The 13,811-nt window shown below is 35.8% G+C and overlaps 1 protein-coding gene across 4 annotated transcripts in view; it reads right to left on the bottom strand.

Moving 5' to 3' along the window:
• NCKAP1 (NCK associated protein 1) overlaps positions 1-13,811 on the bottom strand; it is a 58,289-nt gene that overhangs the window by 4,167 nt on the left and 40,311 nt on the right. For all 4 annotated transcript variants that reach the window (XM_088058857.1, XM_088058858.1, XM_005528918.3 and 1 more), the window contains 6 exons: positions 11,183-11,276; positions 10,484-10,566; positions 9,951-10,031; positions 6,610-6,703; positions 4,941-5,057; positions 1,139-1,248 (listed from right to left, as the gene is read on the bottom strand). In XM_088058857.1, coding sequence (XP_087914983.1) covers positions 1,139-1,248; positions 4,941-5,057; positions 6,610-6,703; positions 9,951-10,031; positions 10,484-10,566; positions 11,183-11,276 — 579 coding nt within the window. The remainder of the gene's footprint in view (positions 1-1,138; positions 1,249-4,940; positions 5,058-6,609; positions 6,704-9,950; positions 10,032-10,483; positions 10,567-11,182; positions 11,277-13,811) is intronic.

The raw sequence follows: 13,811 nt of genomic DNA, 5'->3' as shown, positions 1-13,811 counted from the left end.
GTGCAGTAAAAGCAGTGGTCTGAAAGCAGTCCATAAACACTGAAAGAATGCAAACCTCATACCAAAAGCATTTTTATCACATGAAACTATACTGGTTTTCTTCACTTGTCAAATGTATGCAACTTGATACAATCATTTCTCTTTCATGTTTTACATCCAGAAGTTGCATTAGACAAGGTCAATGGCCATAGGGTTTTTTTCTGTTTTACAAAATGCAATGAATTTCCACAAGTGAAAGATTCTTTTAAGGGAAAAAAAAAAAAAAAAAAAAAAAGAAAAATTGTTTCTGTGAACTTCTAGTTACAGTAAGCTACCTAAAATAAGGAGGGGCTTTTTCTCCACAAATTTTAATGCCAAACAGAAAATCAAACCCCACTCAAAATCAATAGTAATTTTTAAAAATTAAAGTGATCCTGCTGTTTTAGTCTTTAGTTTCCTTCAAGTACCAGCTAATTAAAAGCCAGGTTTTTTTATTAAGAAATAAAATTTTTTAAAAATTTTATTTCTACTCAAGCAGCACACCAAAATGTATTTAAAACACGTCACCATGACCTAAAAACTTTTGATTTTTTTCCTAAGCATCACTAAAGATTTCAGTAGCTTTCATCTTCAATCTGCTCTGAGGGATAAAAAATTTCCTTTTCCCAACTACCCCTGTAACACATGCTGCTGCTACCTGGCTGTTCATTTTTAAGAAGGGCTGGCATGTCAAAAGGTACAACACAAAAGCCACTCTGTAGTTTATCTTACTATTTCAAAGAAGGTAACTAGCTAAAGTATCCACCACATCATGGGAAGAAGTCAGCTAGACAGAATTTTGATTTTATATGCATTTCTCATTTTTTTTTCTCAGTTATGGGCCACACAATGTGAGAAATGGTGTGTGCTGAAATACTAAAGATTGTACTGAAAAAAATTATGACACTTGCACTGATTTGCTCCTCCAATTTTCCAACATCACACACAAGTGTCTATAAAGAACTACTGCAAAATTTAATCTATGTATAGACTTGTATAAAGAAGCATATAGAAAATACTCTTCTCTCTTGTGCATCTAAAGCAGATTTCTGTGAAATCAATTGCATTGCATCCCAAATCAACAATACATTTCAACAAGTAGGAATAAAGTTATACATACAGCCAAAAATTCTTTAAGACGGTCTTCAATGCTTCCCTTGTGGATGGTGAATAAAGCTGCAGCAATCTGATTGATAGCTTTTGCCAAGCAATGAATGTTGTTGCAATGCCCTAAACAAAAACATACTCAAATCATCTCAGCACCAAGTTGGAAAAGACAGTATTCTTTGGAAAATATCACCAGAGACTAAAGAAGACTTGTGAGAATGAAATGTCCTCTTCCACAGTCAACTTGCTAACAGGAAAGTCACTGGAAGTACAGATCTGCCTTCCAATTCCTAATGGTCACAACAACCTGAGAAACAACCTGGGGCTTTTAGAAATAAGCAATATATTGGAAGCTTATTTGGTTTCTGCAAAACTTAAGAGCGTTAACACTTGACTAGGCCAAAAGTACATGATCTTCTCAAGCTAACTGACCATTTCTCCCCCCCTCTGTGTAAATGAACGTCTCATGCCCAGACAGTATTCCTCAAAGAGATCTACAGGTACTCAAGAACAAAGGTGTTCCATTGCTGATTTTCATCCATAACGTCTTGCCTAACATTCACCCAGGCTTCAGAGCCCTGGAAAGTGGTTAAATGACACCAGTTTTCATAGAGAGCAGAAGAATTGCCCCTCAGTAAACCTGGTATTTCTTCCAGGCAAATTAAGTCAAATACACCACTTCACAACAAAATAAATATACACTTAGGCAAGTACCTTAGGCAAGTGTGAGCACATGAAAAGGAGGTGGTCTTTGAAGGAGTTAACAAGTATTCAAGCATGCAAGCATGCTGATTCTTAACTTATTTTTGACCATTGTTGAGCAATGAGCTCATCTTTTCATTCAGTCATTTACCATAAGTCCAAGTTCATGCTTGAATAGTGAGGTCAGCTGGACATGAGAAAAATCCATTTTTTCTCCATGCATATCACTGTTGTAACTTAAAATTACTTTTAGCTGTCATTTTATTTCCCAGTTTACTCAGTATCATACCTCTCTGCAGCTCTTCACTCCTCTAATACCCTCAACAACTTCACATGATATATAAACGTTCTCACCTCACTCTTCAGCCCCCCCATCTGTGAATGTGCAGACTAGTAGGTCCCAATGAAGATCCCCGTGGATCTCCATCAGCAGGGCCCCCCAGATTTGATACTCCAGCTTTTTCTCCTATTTTTATGTGAACATCAGTCAAGAAAATCTGTTCTGCTTAATTCTGATTCAAATATGTATTTGTCTTTGAAGAGGCTCGTTTTATTCAAGAGACTTCATTTTTATGTCTCTGGCTGTACAAAAAGCATCAACAAGGGAATTCAGGAAAAGAACTGTTGTCTTCCAACTCACAACAGGTTTTAAGTATTTAGGAAAGAACTAGGGCTCTTACAGACTAGTATTCTATTCTACCCTCTAGTTGAGAAATTAGACCTCTAGCTTGGTATTTGACTAGATTCTGTACTGGAAACAAAAGTAAAGGTCTGTCAGACTTTGAGCCTTTATCTGGAACTAGTGGAAGAAACAGACTTGATCCTGAAGCAGAGGGAATACAGACAATGCTACAGCTGTCCAAGCACTGTCTGTATTTGGGAGACATGTCTTGCCAGATTAGAAAGCTGAAACTACTTCAAATCTGTGACTCGTTGATGGATTAATTCAGGATTTGTCCAGGGAATTTACTTCATAAAGCAGAATTTATTAAGTTCACATTCTGGAAATACCATTTTTATTAAGTGTTTCAAGCCAGATGTTCTACAATAAGGGTAGAACACAAGAAAAAGTAGTATTATGCAAGGAAAGCAGGAATGACAAAGTCTATTCTGTTTGTTCAGTTATTTCTGTAGAGTGAACATATTTTATGTATAACTTTTGCTAGATTTTCCTCTCAATAAAAGAGCCCACTCAGTAAAAAAATTATGTAATACACAGACCACGTCTCACAGAACCAGTAGCAACTCCTAATATGGGCTTGAGTGCAAGATGTAACTTCTCTCCAGTCACAGTTTCATGTCATCTATTACCTGTACTTTAAGAGCTCACTTTGAAACAAGGCTTTGCTGACTTCATCTTAAGAGTTATTTAATGTAAATGAAACCACATAAACTGGAATATTTATGCTACATTATATAAAACAGGCAGAAGATTATCTGCTTATCTTCAACAGAAGAATTATCTGTTGTTTCAGCCCGCTAAAAACATGATGACTAACAGGGTCTTGGGAAGAGAGGAAGCTGAGGAAGGCAAACTCGCCTGAGCTTTAACCTGCTGGAGAACCTCAGAACCTCTAGCTAGCCTGACATATTCTTAGCAATTAATTTGCAGAGGGATAAATGTGAAAATATAATCACCAGTAAAACGTTTAGTACTGCCCCCCTGGCAAACCATACAGCTTTTGAGACTCTAGAGTTGGTAAGATCCCTTGAAGGAGAAACAGGTAGCAGCAGGAAGTGCTTCCAGAGGATTTCTTTTACAAAACTGTAACTAGGTAATTTTTAAGAGATGTGATCTAACATACACATAAACAAGTTCATTTGGACTGAGTGGAGACAGTCAACTTGATTGTCCTCAAACAAGGAAGTTTCTACCTGTGCACCGCACCAATCACATTAGATATTCCCTGCTCTCACCTATATTCCAAGATTTTTACTCAAGTACCATGGCTTGGAAAAAGCTTGCAAAGAGCAACAGAAATACTACAAGAGCACAAATAACAGGAAACAGCTTTGCAGGTTACAGATTGTTCTCCCTATTCATCAGAAAAAGCTTTTAACTTGAAAATTCTTAAATTTTCAAATCAATATTCAAGTTCTACTCATATATCAGATTTGTCTAACGTTTTCCACAACTGGAGAAGTCTACACTATCTGTTTTAAAATTAAACTCAACAGATCCCTAATAATTCAAAACTGAAGAAAAGGCTGATTAATCCCATATAAAATAGAAATTCCGGGTCTCTATAAAATGTGATTTGCATATTACACGCTTTCAACATTTTTGGTATTTTCCTGGTAATTTAAGTATTCAGAAGCCAGTTTACACTTTCTTTGTGAGTTACAATTTTGAGCAAATTAAAATAATGCAAATTTAAAAACCAATTAGAGAACTGGAGAAAACATGCATCCCAGTGAATGGAAGCAGTAGAAACATGATCTTTTACATGAGTCATATTATACATTACAAAGGAAATAGCTTGGACAGCCAAAAGGTGACTTTTGTATGTGTTGGAACAGTACTGTCTGTCTTTTTTCAACTTAAAAAGAGAAAGAAAAATGTGGAATACCTGCAAAGAATTTTGTTGAGGCAAAGATTATTTAAATAAGAAAGTTGAACGATTGTGCAGGAAATAATTCTGTTCACCACTTACACCTTCAAGATTCTGTTTTCAAACCTTTATGCTTGGCAATATGAACAGCAGATTAAATACAGAAAGGACACCTTGTATGACTGGCCCAAGGCCAATGTAAAGATTAATAAAATATTAATACTTATTAGAATATATTATATTAGATAGTGTCACGCTAATTAATGTAGAATGTGTGCTCCAACAACTCCACATTGGGACAAGATTGCCCCCCACAGTGTCTGAACTGTTTTGAAAATTTCAAGTACCAAACTAATTTTTCATAGAAAGTTATCTCAGACAAGTGTTAAGTAAATGTTTTTTAAAGTACTTTCAGAAGAACTTGCATGAATTAAGGCTAACTGATTTTTAAATCTGTTCTATAAAATATAATTAAATATTAAAGGTGAATGTATTCAAGACACTACCAGAACTATTGTGAAGACAGCGTTCCCAGCAAATATTGAGCTGACTCTACATTACCTTCGATGGCAGGGCTGTACTGAGACATCACATTACTAGCCAAAGTAGGCAAGGAGACAGCCACGAAGACCATTAGAAGGCAAGCAATTTTATACTCTTCTTCTGGACTAATGTTTTCTAAAAACAAAAATAAAATTCTTTAATTAAAGAAGTAATCTTGAAATGCTTCCTTTCAGCTGCAGGTAGATTAGAATGTAAAATGTTTGAAAAAATTGAAATGTAAAGCAAAATCCTACAAAGTCAATATCTGTATTGTGAAAAGAGGAATATTAATGTCAGTCTTGCCAAAAGAAACAGTAGAGCTGCAAAATATCCAGTCTGTTATCTAGGAGAACAAAAAGAAGCCCCTGCCATGCTATTACTTCTAACAATTTAGTTACCAAGTCTTTAATATGAAGAGCAGAATAGTAATCTTTTTTTTCATGCTGGTATAAGTCCACTTATTGCTCTAAGGTAAGAAGAGCTTCTCTTGCACTCTCCCTTTGGCAAATGAGCAGAAGGTGATGGTGAACTGCGCACTCATGTCAATTCACACTAAAACCTTGTGCTTACAAAAGTAGCAGCAGCATCACACATTAGCCTAACATTAGTTAAAAAAAAAGTCAACAATTAGTGACATATAGGATTTATCTCTATGAAAACTGAATAAAAGCAAAATATTTCAAACTCCAAAGATAACAATCAAAATACAAGATCATAAACCTTTATGAGAATATACAGAAATTCACTTTGTTGACCTAGCTTAAACATTTCATAGCTGTACCACAATGAAAATAATCTATTTAAAATAGCATTTTAGATACCAGATACCTAACAAAAATATACTTCTGTATATTATACGTATAATGTAGATAGAACAAATACACTTTGGGTTGCTTTTTTTCTAAGTACACAATAAATTGTACTTGGGACCTAAATTCAAATATTGAAATACCCCTCCGTATTTTCCCCTTTCAAAATAACTATTATTGAAGTAAGAAAAAACAACTTAGGTAGCATTTAAAATATTAATTGTCTTATTCTAACATTAACTATCCACAACATACAGGGGGGAAAAAAGTAATGAACTGCTCAGTAAGGAAGAAAGGAAAAAAAAGCTGAACACTATAAAAACACTTAGGAGTCTTAATTCATGTATTTGAACATGCCAGAGTAAACAAAACTGAGAAGCTTAGACAACAGTGCCTTAAAGCAAAGAAGAGGAAGCATGATACTTGTTAATTCTCTAACATGTTTGTTTTACTGTTTTCCCTTGTAAACTTCAAGTTAACATTTGCAGGACACACTGGCAACAAAATATTGTGGAATTCATGAGCTGCATTCAGCTCCTAAAGCTGAGGTGACAGATTTGTTACACATCTGTGCAACAGAACTGATAAAGTTGTTCACAAGACACTCTTATTGTCATTGTTCTTAAATTACAGCAGTGTTCACCAATAAATTCCTTCTACATCTACCTGTTATCCTTTTCTAAACATCCCTTCACACATATTTGAAAAGATTCTCAAGCTAACACCAACAGCAGGCACAAGTAATTCATCCTCTTATGCTATTTATGAAGTTTACTGAAGGAATACAAAAGAGTCAAGATAAACAAGTTTCCTCCCAGCACTTTAAACACTTCTTTTCTCCTTTTAACATTTATATTTTTGAAGCTGGAACTTCTTACCTGATTTTTGGGAAGACAGTGCTACGACCAAGGCAGGATCAATCTCACAAGGCAATCCAGCAGCTGATGACAGTTCATATACATTCATTGCCACCTGAGAACCAGAAGACAATACTGCTTTCATGTAAAGATGATGAAGCACAGTTTTTGCTATTTAAAATGAGTGTGAGGCACTAAGGAATTTCAGAGATTTGGCAAATATTAGAAGAGACTGTAGATTTTGTTTGTTTCTAACCTACGCTGAGCAGCTGTGTCTGTACTTGGTGCACCAGATGGTAACTCTGTTGTGTCAAGCAAAAACAAAACTCATATACTTTCCCACATTACCTCTGATGCCTTAAGTTTTAGCTTTCACATTTATCCCTAGGTGTACAGTTTGTAGCTTCATATTAAGTGTTTAGTGACTTTCTTCACAGGGTAGGTAGACAAAAAAAATCCTTTTCTAGCTTGGACAATTTCAGGTTTCAGGCTCAAAAGCATAAACAATGATGGACTGAAGAGAGAAAACACAAAGGATGGGACTTCATAACATGAAGCTGTGATTGGACAATTAACCCTGATATGCAGATGGACCAGAACTTATAAAAATGTAAGACCTCATGAGCAGTCATCCATTTTGTGACCATTTTTAGGTCAATCTTGGGTGTAGCCCTGGCCAGGCTCTTGTACTGCCCAAGGTGTATCCTTTAAGGCCTTTCAATAAATACCTACTTCATTCTTAACTCTGTCTGGCCTCTCTTCTAGGTCAGCCTTCTCAAGGAATCACCTCCACAGGAACACCCTGACTTCCAATTAGCTGTTTCTGCATCTTCCTTTAATGTTCAAAAGAAACTGACATATTTTCTCTTACCAGATCTAAAGTATCAGCTAACATCTAGAGATACAGCATTTTTAAACAAAAGCCAACAGTCATAATCTGGTGAAATAGAGTAACAGAGAAATCTTACAAGATGCAAGTGTTATACAGATTCGGTGTTCACTGACTCCAGGCACCAAAAATTAGAGTCTAAGTGGCCACAGCACTTGGAGGAACAAAGAACATTTTGAAATGTATTTCATTTCCCAGTCCATCCCAGGATGTCTCTTTTGTTACCATTAACAAACATTCAACACTGTTGTTTTCTCTTTCCATTTGCTATATCAATTAAGTTTCTGAAACCATAGTTCAGATGACTCTCTGCAAAAGCTGGTCTACACCAAATACAAATGAATACAGAAACCACTAGCAATGTCTTACTGCCATTAGTATTTGGGAAGTTTTACACTGTTCCCATAAATTTTTCATGTATAGTTGAGCAGCTCCATGTAGTGAATATTGTTCAGACCATCCTTGTGTGCTCCAGCCTGGCTACCTGATGGAAAGCTTTGGTATGAAAAGCATACAATGCTGTTTTGCACAGTCCTACATGAAAGGAATTACAGAACATATGGACAGGGCATGGCTCACAGCCAACAGGCTCAAAAGAATCACAGAATCCCAGAATGGTTAGCATTAGAAGGGACCTTAAAGCCCTGCCACAGGCAGGGACACCTTCCACTATCCCAGGTTGCTCCAAGCCCTGTTCAACCTCGCCTTGGACACTTCAGGGATGGGGCAGGTGCAGCTTCTCTGAGCAACCTGTGCCAGGGCCTCCCCACCCTCACAGTCAAGATTTTTTTTTCCCCAATATCTAATCTTAACCCACTCTCTGTCATCTTAAAGCCGTTCCCCCTTGTCCTGTCACTACATGCACAATGGAACAAATGTAAGCCTGCTTCTAAAAGCCTGTACACACAACTCAAGAATTTAATATTAAAAATATCCAAGTAAAAGGAGAAGAGATCCCTCTGATTTTGACAGTCACCCCAAATCATAAGTTTTGGGAATAGTAAAATAAAAATAACATTTCATAACAACTATAAATTTCATCAAAAGCTTTAAAACTATTTATACTTTGCTTGGTAAATTCAGTTACAGCCTTTATCCCACCTTACTTTTCAGCACTTCTTTGATACCAGAGGGTGTAAGCTTTCTGAAAAGATCAAGCAAAGTAAGCAGTGAACTTCCAATCTCATCTCTTCTGGATGCTGATTCCTCAAGTTCAATAATGTACTGAACATGATATTCTGGTGATCAATGACTTTCTCTGCAGCTACAGGTCTGAATTTTAGAAAGGCTTTTCTTGAGAAGTGCAAAAGCAGTGTCATTTTGATACAATTTTTTATCATGAGCTTCTACATTTGAATTACATATCATTTCCACAGAATTCCTTTGTTGTGATATGAATTTCAGTGTTTTCTGGGACATCACACATCCATGGCTGGTTTATTAGCATTGCAGCTTTCAAAGAGCATGTGATTATATTTTGGAATGAAATAGCATATATGTAAAATTTCACTAATTTTAACTGAAAATGAGCCAGAATATAACTGCTATACAGTGTCTTCTGAAATCATGAAGCTCACAATGATGGACTCTGAACTTTTAAAAGGAGGAGGATGTTAATGTTATTTAATGAAGTTTCATACACAGAGAACTTAGTTACTTTCCTCAAGAATTAACAGCAAAATGTGAACTTCAAGTTCAGGGATAACAACATATTCTGGCCCTTAAAAACCATGCTTAGCTCAAGAGCAGATTTCTAAAAGTTGTTTCTGGGAAAGTTCAAGAGATGTACATTGTACATCCCAGTGCACATTCTCTGCAAATCAAACTGCTGCAATACCATTAAGCAGCTGAAATCCTTCAGACTCCAAGATGCAATAAAAAATTAAAAACCCTGCTAGACTTCAGCTACTGTGCATACGTGTCCAGAAGCCATGTGATGTGTCAACACTCCCATTCAGAATAAAGGTACCTTATTTAAGCTGCTAACTTTTTTTTTTCAAGCATTTCATCCAGTGGGTTCACAAAAAAAATTCAATTTAAAGTCAAAATCAGATTTGTCTCTATTACATGCACTACATACACATGTACTCTGTACATGCATTACATACACAGAGTCCTTGAAATATTTTGTTTTACCAGCTGTACTGCTCACAGTGTGAAGCAGCTCAGCACTCTTCCCCTTGTCATGTTTTTACACTTGATAAATTTTGTTCTTAAGTCAACGAAAGTTGTCAAATGTGATCATCTGCAGATAGAGACTTGTGCTTATCCTATCAGTTGGTTGTGATTTTTTTCCCCAGAATATTAGGAGGCTGCAGATCCACCATTACTAATCTCTTAGGGGAAATTAAAACAAGAAAAAAAAGGGTGTTCTTTGTGTCTGGATGTTCAACACTAAACATGAAAGTCTTGTTGCTTACATATTTTCAGTAAACTCCAAAATGACTATATCACTCTTTCAGCCAAACATTACCTTCATGTCAGTCTCTCTTGGAATGTGATCTTTGAAGTCCTCAATGGAACTTACAAGGAAAGGAATGTGGTAGGATAAGACCTAAGAGACACAAATACATACAAAATGAGAAAAACTACTTCCCATGTTAACTATCAGTTAGACACTACCATTATTTTACTGGGTTTATTTCCTTTTTTAATGGGTTTTTATTTTATGCATTTTTGTTTGTAGATTTAAGACGTTAAAGCCTAATAAATGTTTGCAATAAAGAAATGAAATAAAAACCTTTAAAATGAGTAAACACAGAAAACATTATCTAAACTAATTTGATGTTTTAATGTAACAGATCTGCGAACAATACTCAAAAAATAGAATCCCTCACCCCAAGTTGCAATTTGAAGTTCAGTTACACCTGAGTATTGCCATTTTACCCACATGTTGTCAAACTTTTAAGAAGTAGCATTCCTGAACAGTTAAGCTTCAAATATCCTATCATTCCATTAAGTAAAATACACTGAAAGTGATTCAGAACATATTCAGTTCTTTCTTACATCTCTAAGTGCTTCCTGTGCCAACGACCGAAAAGACAAGATAACACCAATAATTGTCATTCTCTTCAAAACACTGTCAACAGCTGAAAAAAGAACAATGAACAAAGGGTTGATGCTTACAAGCTCAATTCTTCAAATAAGAGAAACTAAATATTTAACAAAATATTGAAAACAACAAGGTACTGAAACAAAGCCATTCCTTCAAAGAGCCAAAATAAACAGCGCTAAAGCAGGTTTTTATAGCTGAATCCACAATGGATTTTTAGTAGAAGACTATCACATTTACCACTTCCTGGAATAAAACCTAGTACACACAGCTGACAGTACTGGATGCTAGCACTGATTCTGTCCTTTCTTGAGGACATAAATGTCTCTTTATTGTAATTATTTCTTGTTTCACATTCCAGAGCTATGTATCAGGCATTCATATTACTGCTCCTACAGCTATGTATTATCATCCCTGAAATGACACTCAAAACCCATCACTAATATAGTGCCTGTGCACTAAACACTGAAATCTCACTTTATACATGAGAAGACTGGAAAAGTTTGAAATGATCCACCAGTTTATATGAGCTCATGTATATTTTGCTGCTTATGGGCATTCAATATAGAGAAATTAATTTTTCTCATTTTCTTTACAAAGACAAATATAAAAAATAACTCTGTATCTTTAGCAGGATGTTGTTAGATACCCACATGATAATCTTTTAAAGAGCGCTGCCATCTGGTCTGGTTTGTCAAAGCTGGTCCTCATTTGTGTTAGAACTTCAACGTTCTCCACCACAAGTTTCTGAAAAGAAGCAAGGATTCATGTCACTTATAGATTTCATCATGTTAACTGGAAAACTGGCTGATTTAGGACATTTCAATTTGGCAGAAAAGCACCTAACCCCACAGAATACAGATGTATCCACTGTGTTCTTAATGGGACTACAATATCATTATCATCAGTCACTACTATACACCAAAGCAAGCTCTGAATCAAAAAGCAGAGGATCAGATACCCCTTAGAACATGATTTTTGTACTGAGCAATGTGTACCACATCTTAAAGCAAAGGAACATAACTGTAAAAATCAGACAATAGGTCCTTGTGCCACTCAGCTTTTTAGAAGAAAAGTATACATATCACAATGTAAATGTAACTTCACAAAGTAATCAATTCTTTGGATTGCTGCTCTAATTATGCTAAAATTTAATGTTGGTAAAACTGAAAAATGCAATCAAGAGTGGAAGTCAAATTGTTAAACCTTGGTGCAGTTTACTTGAAATTTTCTCCCACTATAATATGAAAAAGCAAAGACATACCTCCATGTCCCAACACCTTAGCCTGAAACAGTTAAACTCAAGTGCAGTAGTTTTCATTTCAGTTTGGCCAAAAGAAAAGAAAATGTGTCTGTTTCTAATTTTTAACAGTTCTCATATATGCAGCTTGTTAGAGTACATGTAATAACTTTCCTGAAATCATTCTCCAAATATTTTTCAGATTAAAATTTAAATTATAGAGATTGCATAATCACATCTCTAAAATGTCAGATCCAAATTTCCTGCTAGCTGAGGAACTCAGGCTGAGCCCAAGCTGTATTTTTAAACTCTCTTCAAGCAAAAAAATAGGTACTTTATTCTTATAAAAATATTTTTGTGATCTCAATGCTAAGTACCCCATTTCAGAAAGTGAAAAGTGATTCTCCCTCTTTATGTAGAGGACAACCAACAGCTAAGAAAATGTAGATCTCTTGTGTTCTTCTGAATATTGAAGTGTTTTTCCTTCTGTTTAAAAAATACTTCAACTAATGTTTTGTATACTAAATGAAATCATCTTAAAAAAGAACTGAAGGAAAGAAGGAGAAACAAAGATATTCTGAATTGGGGATGGTCTTCCAAAGTGACTATTAATAGTTTTATTTTTCAAGTAGGTGCATTCCCATCCATCTTAATTTCCAGAGGAGGCAGCAGGAAAAATCAATATTCAAGCATGTAGGCCACTACAAGTTTGGAACACAATTACATATATTTCATAAAATCTAAGAGGCATACCTGCAGGAATGCTAAGAATCCACAAAGATCTAACCTTTGACAGCTTTGCTAGCTACTTTAATAGTTTCATTTTACTTCACTTCAACCCACACTGAGAACAGGGCAAACACAGCATCTGGCAAGCAGGCAGATTAAATTTTAGAGTAAATATTCCTGTGACCACAGGAGGAGAAAAAAAACAACACAATCTATAATGCTTCTATGAAATAAATGGTGGCCTGTATTTATTCCCACTTCGTGGTAAGTAGCCTGTGCAAAGCAAATCTATCCAAAAAACTGCACTGTGTCATGATCATGCTATTCCCATAAGCTCCAGCCTATCCATAATCCACCCACTCTCCCTACTTTCTTATTTTCACTGAAAACCAAGGAAAGAAAGAAGCTATACAAAATGCAGCAAATTAACCAAGAATCTTAAAGGTCCCTTCCCTTCTGATGCCTAAGCTTTCTATGTATTTTTCATACATCTGTAGCTTTGTGAATTGCTAATGCATGGCTGTAGATCCAGTACTTTTCCTACCTTTTTCCCCTAGATTTTAGAACAATAAACCAACCATGTAATATATTCCTGAAAATACTGTTTAGTCAGGAAAAGGGCCCACAAGCACATTTTTGGTTTTCCAACCAAGATCTGGAAAGTCATAACAAGAAGTGGGGAAAAGAAGCCCTTGGATCAACTCCAAGGGGCTGACCCAGAGGTGGGTTACTGGGGCAACCGAATCTCCTACTGGATATACCTGATAGACAGCCTAATTAATTAACCTTATAAATTTGTAGAAATCCACTAGGACATCAGGACACTTCCAACAAAGGTCTGCTTTTTACTTTGCTATTTTAACACTGTTGCAAGGGTCTTTTTAGTTTAGAGGCAACACTTCCAACCCAAACCGTTCAGTTACTATGAGTAGAGAGCACAGCTGCATGGAATGACAAACTTCTACGCTGAAAGCCAAAGCAAGATTGGTTTGTGTTGAAATCAAGATGGGCAATTTTAAATTATATGATGTATCAGAACTTGGCATTTCACTTTAAATCCCTCAAATCTCTCCAGAGTGCAAGACTGAAGGCAGTAGCCCATGCATTGCTACTCAATCAAGTTTTCAGCTTCACAAAAAATAACCAGCATATTAATTTAAGATTTAAAAGGAGTAGCCTGGAATGCAGTTGAAATAGTGGCTTAAGTGAGGCAATCTTTCCCTTCTTGCCCCAGTCTTAAACTTCAGATATAAAACCAACACCTGGTCCCACTTTGCAGGTTCAGCAAAGTGGAATTTTTACAAATTTTTACA

This window comes from Pseudopodoces humilis, chromosome 8 (genome assembly GCF_049639895.1).
Source record: "Pseudopodoces humilis isolate 2021_Gansu_Grassland_sample_001 chromosome 8, ASM4963989v1, whole genome shotgun sequence".
Classification (NCBI taxonomy): domain Eukaryota; kingdom Metazoa; phylum Chordata; class Aves; order Passeriformes; family Paridae; genus Pseudopodoces; species Pseudopodoces humilis.
This window is presented reverse-complemented; position numbering and strand designations above follow the sequence as displayed.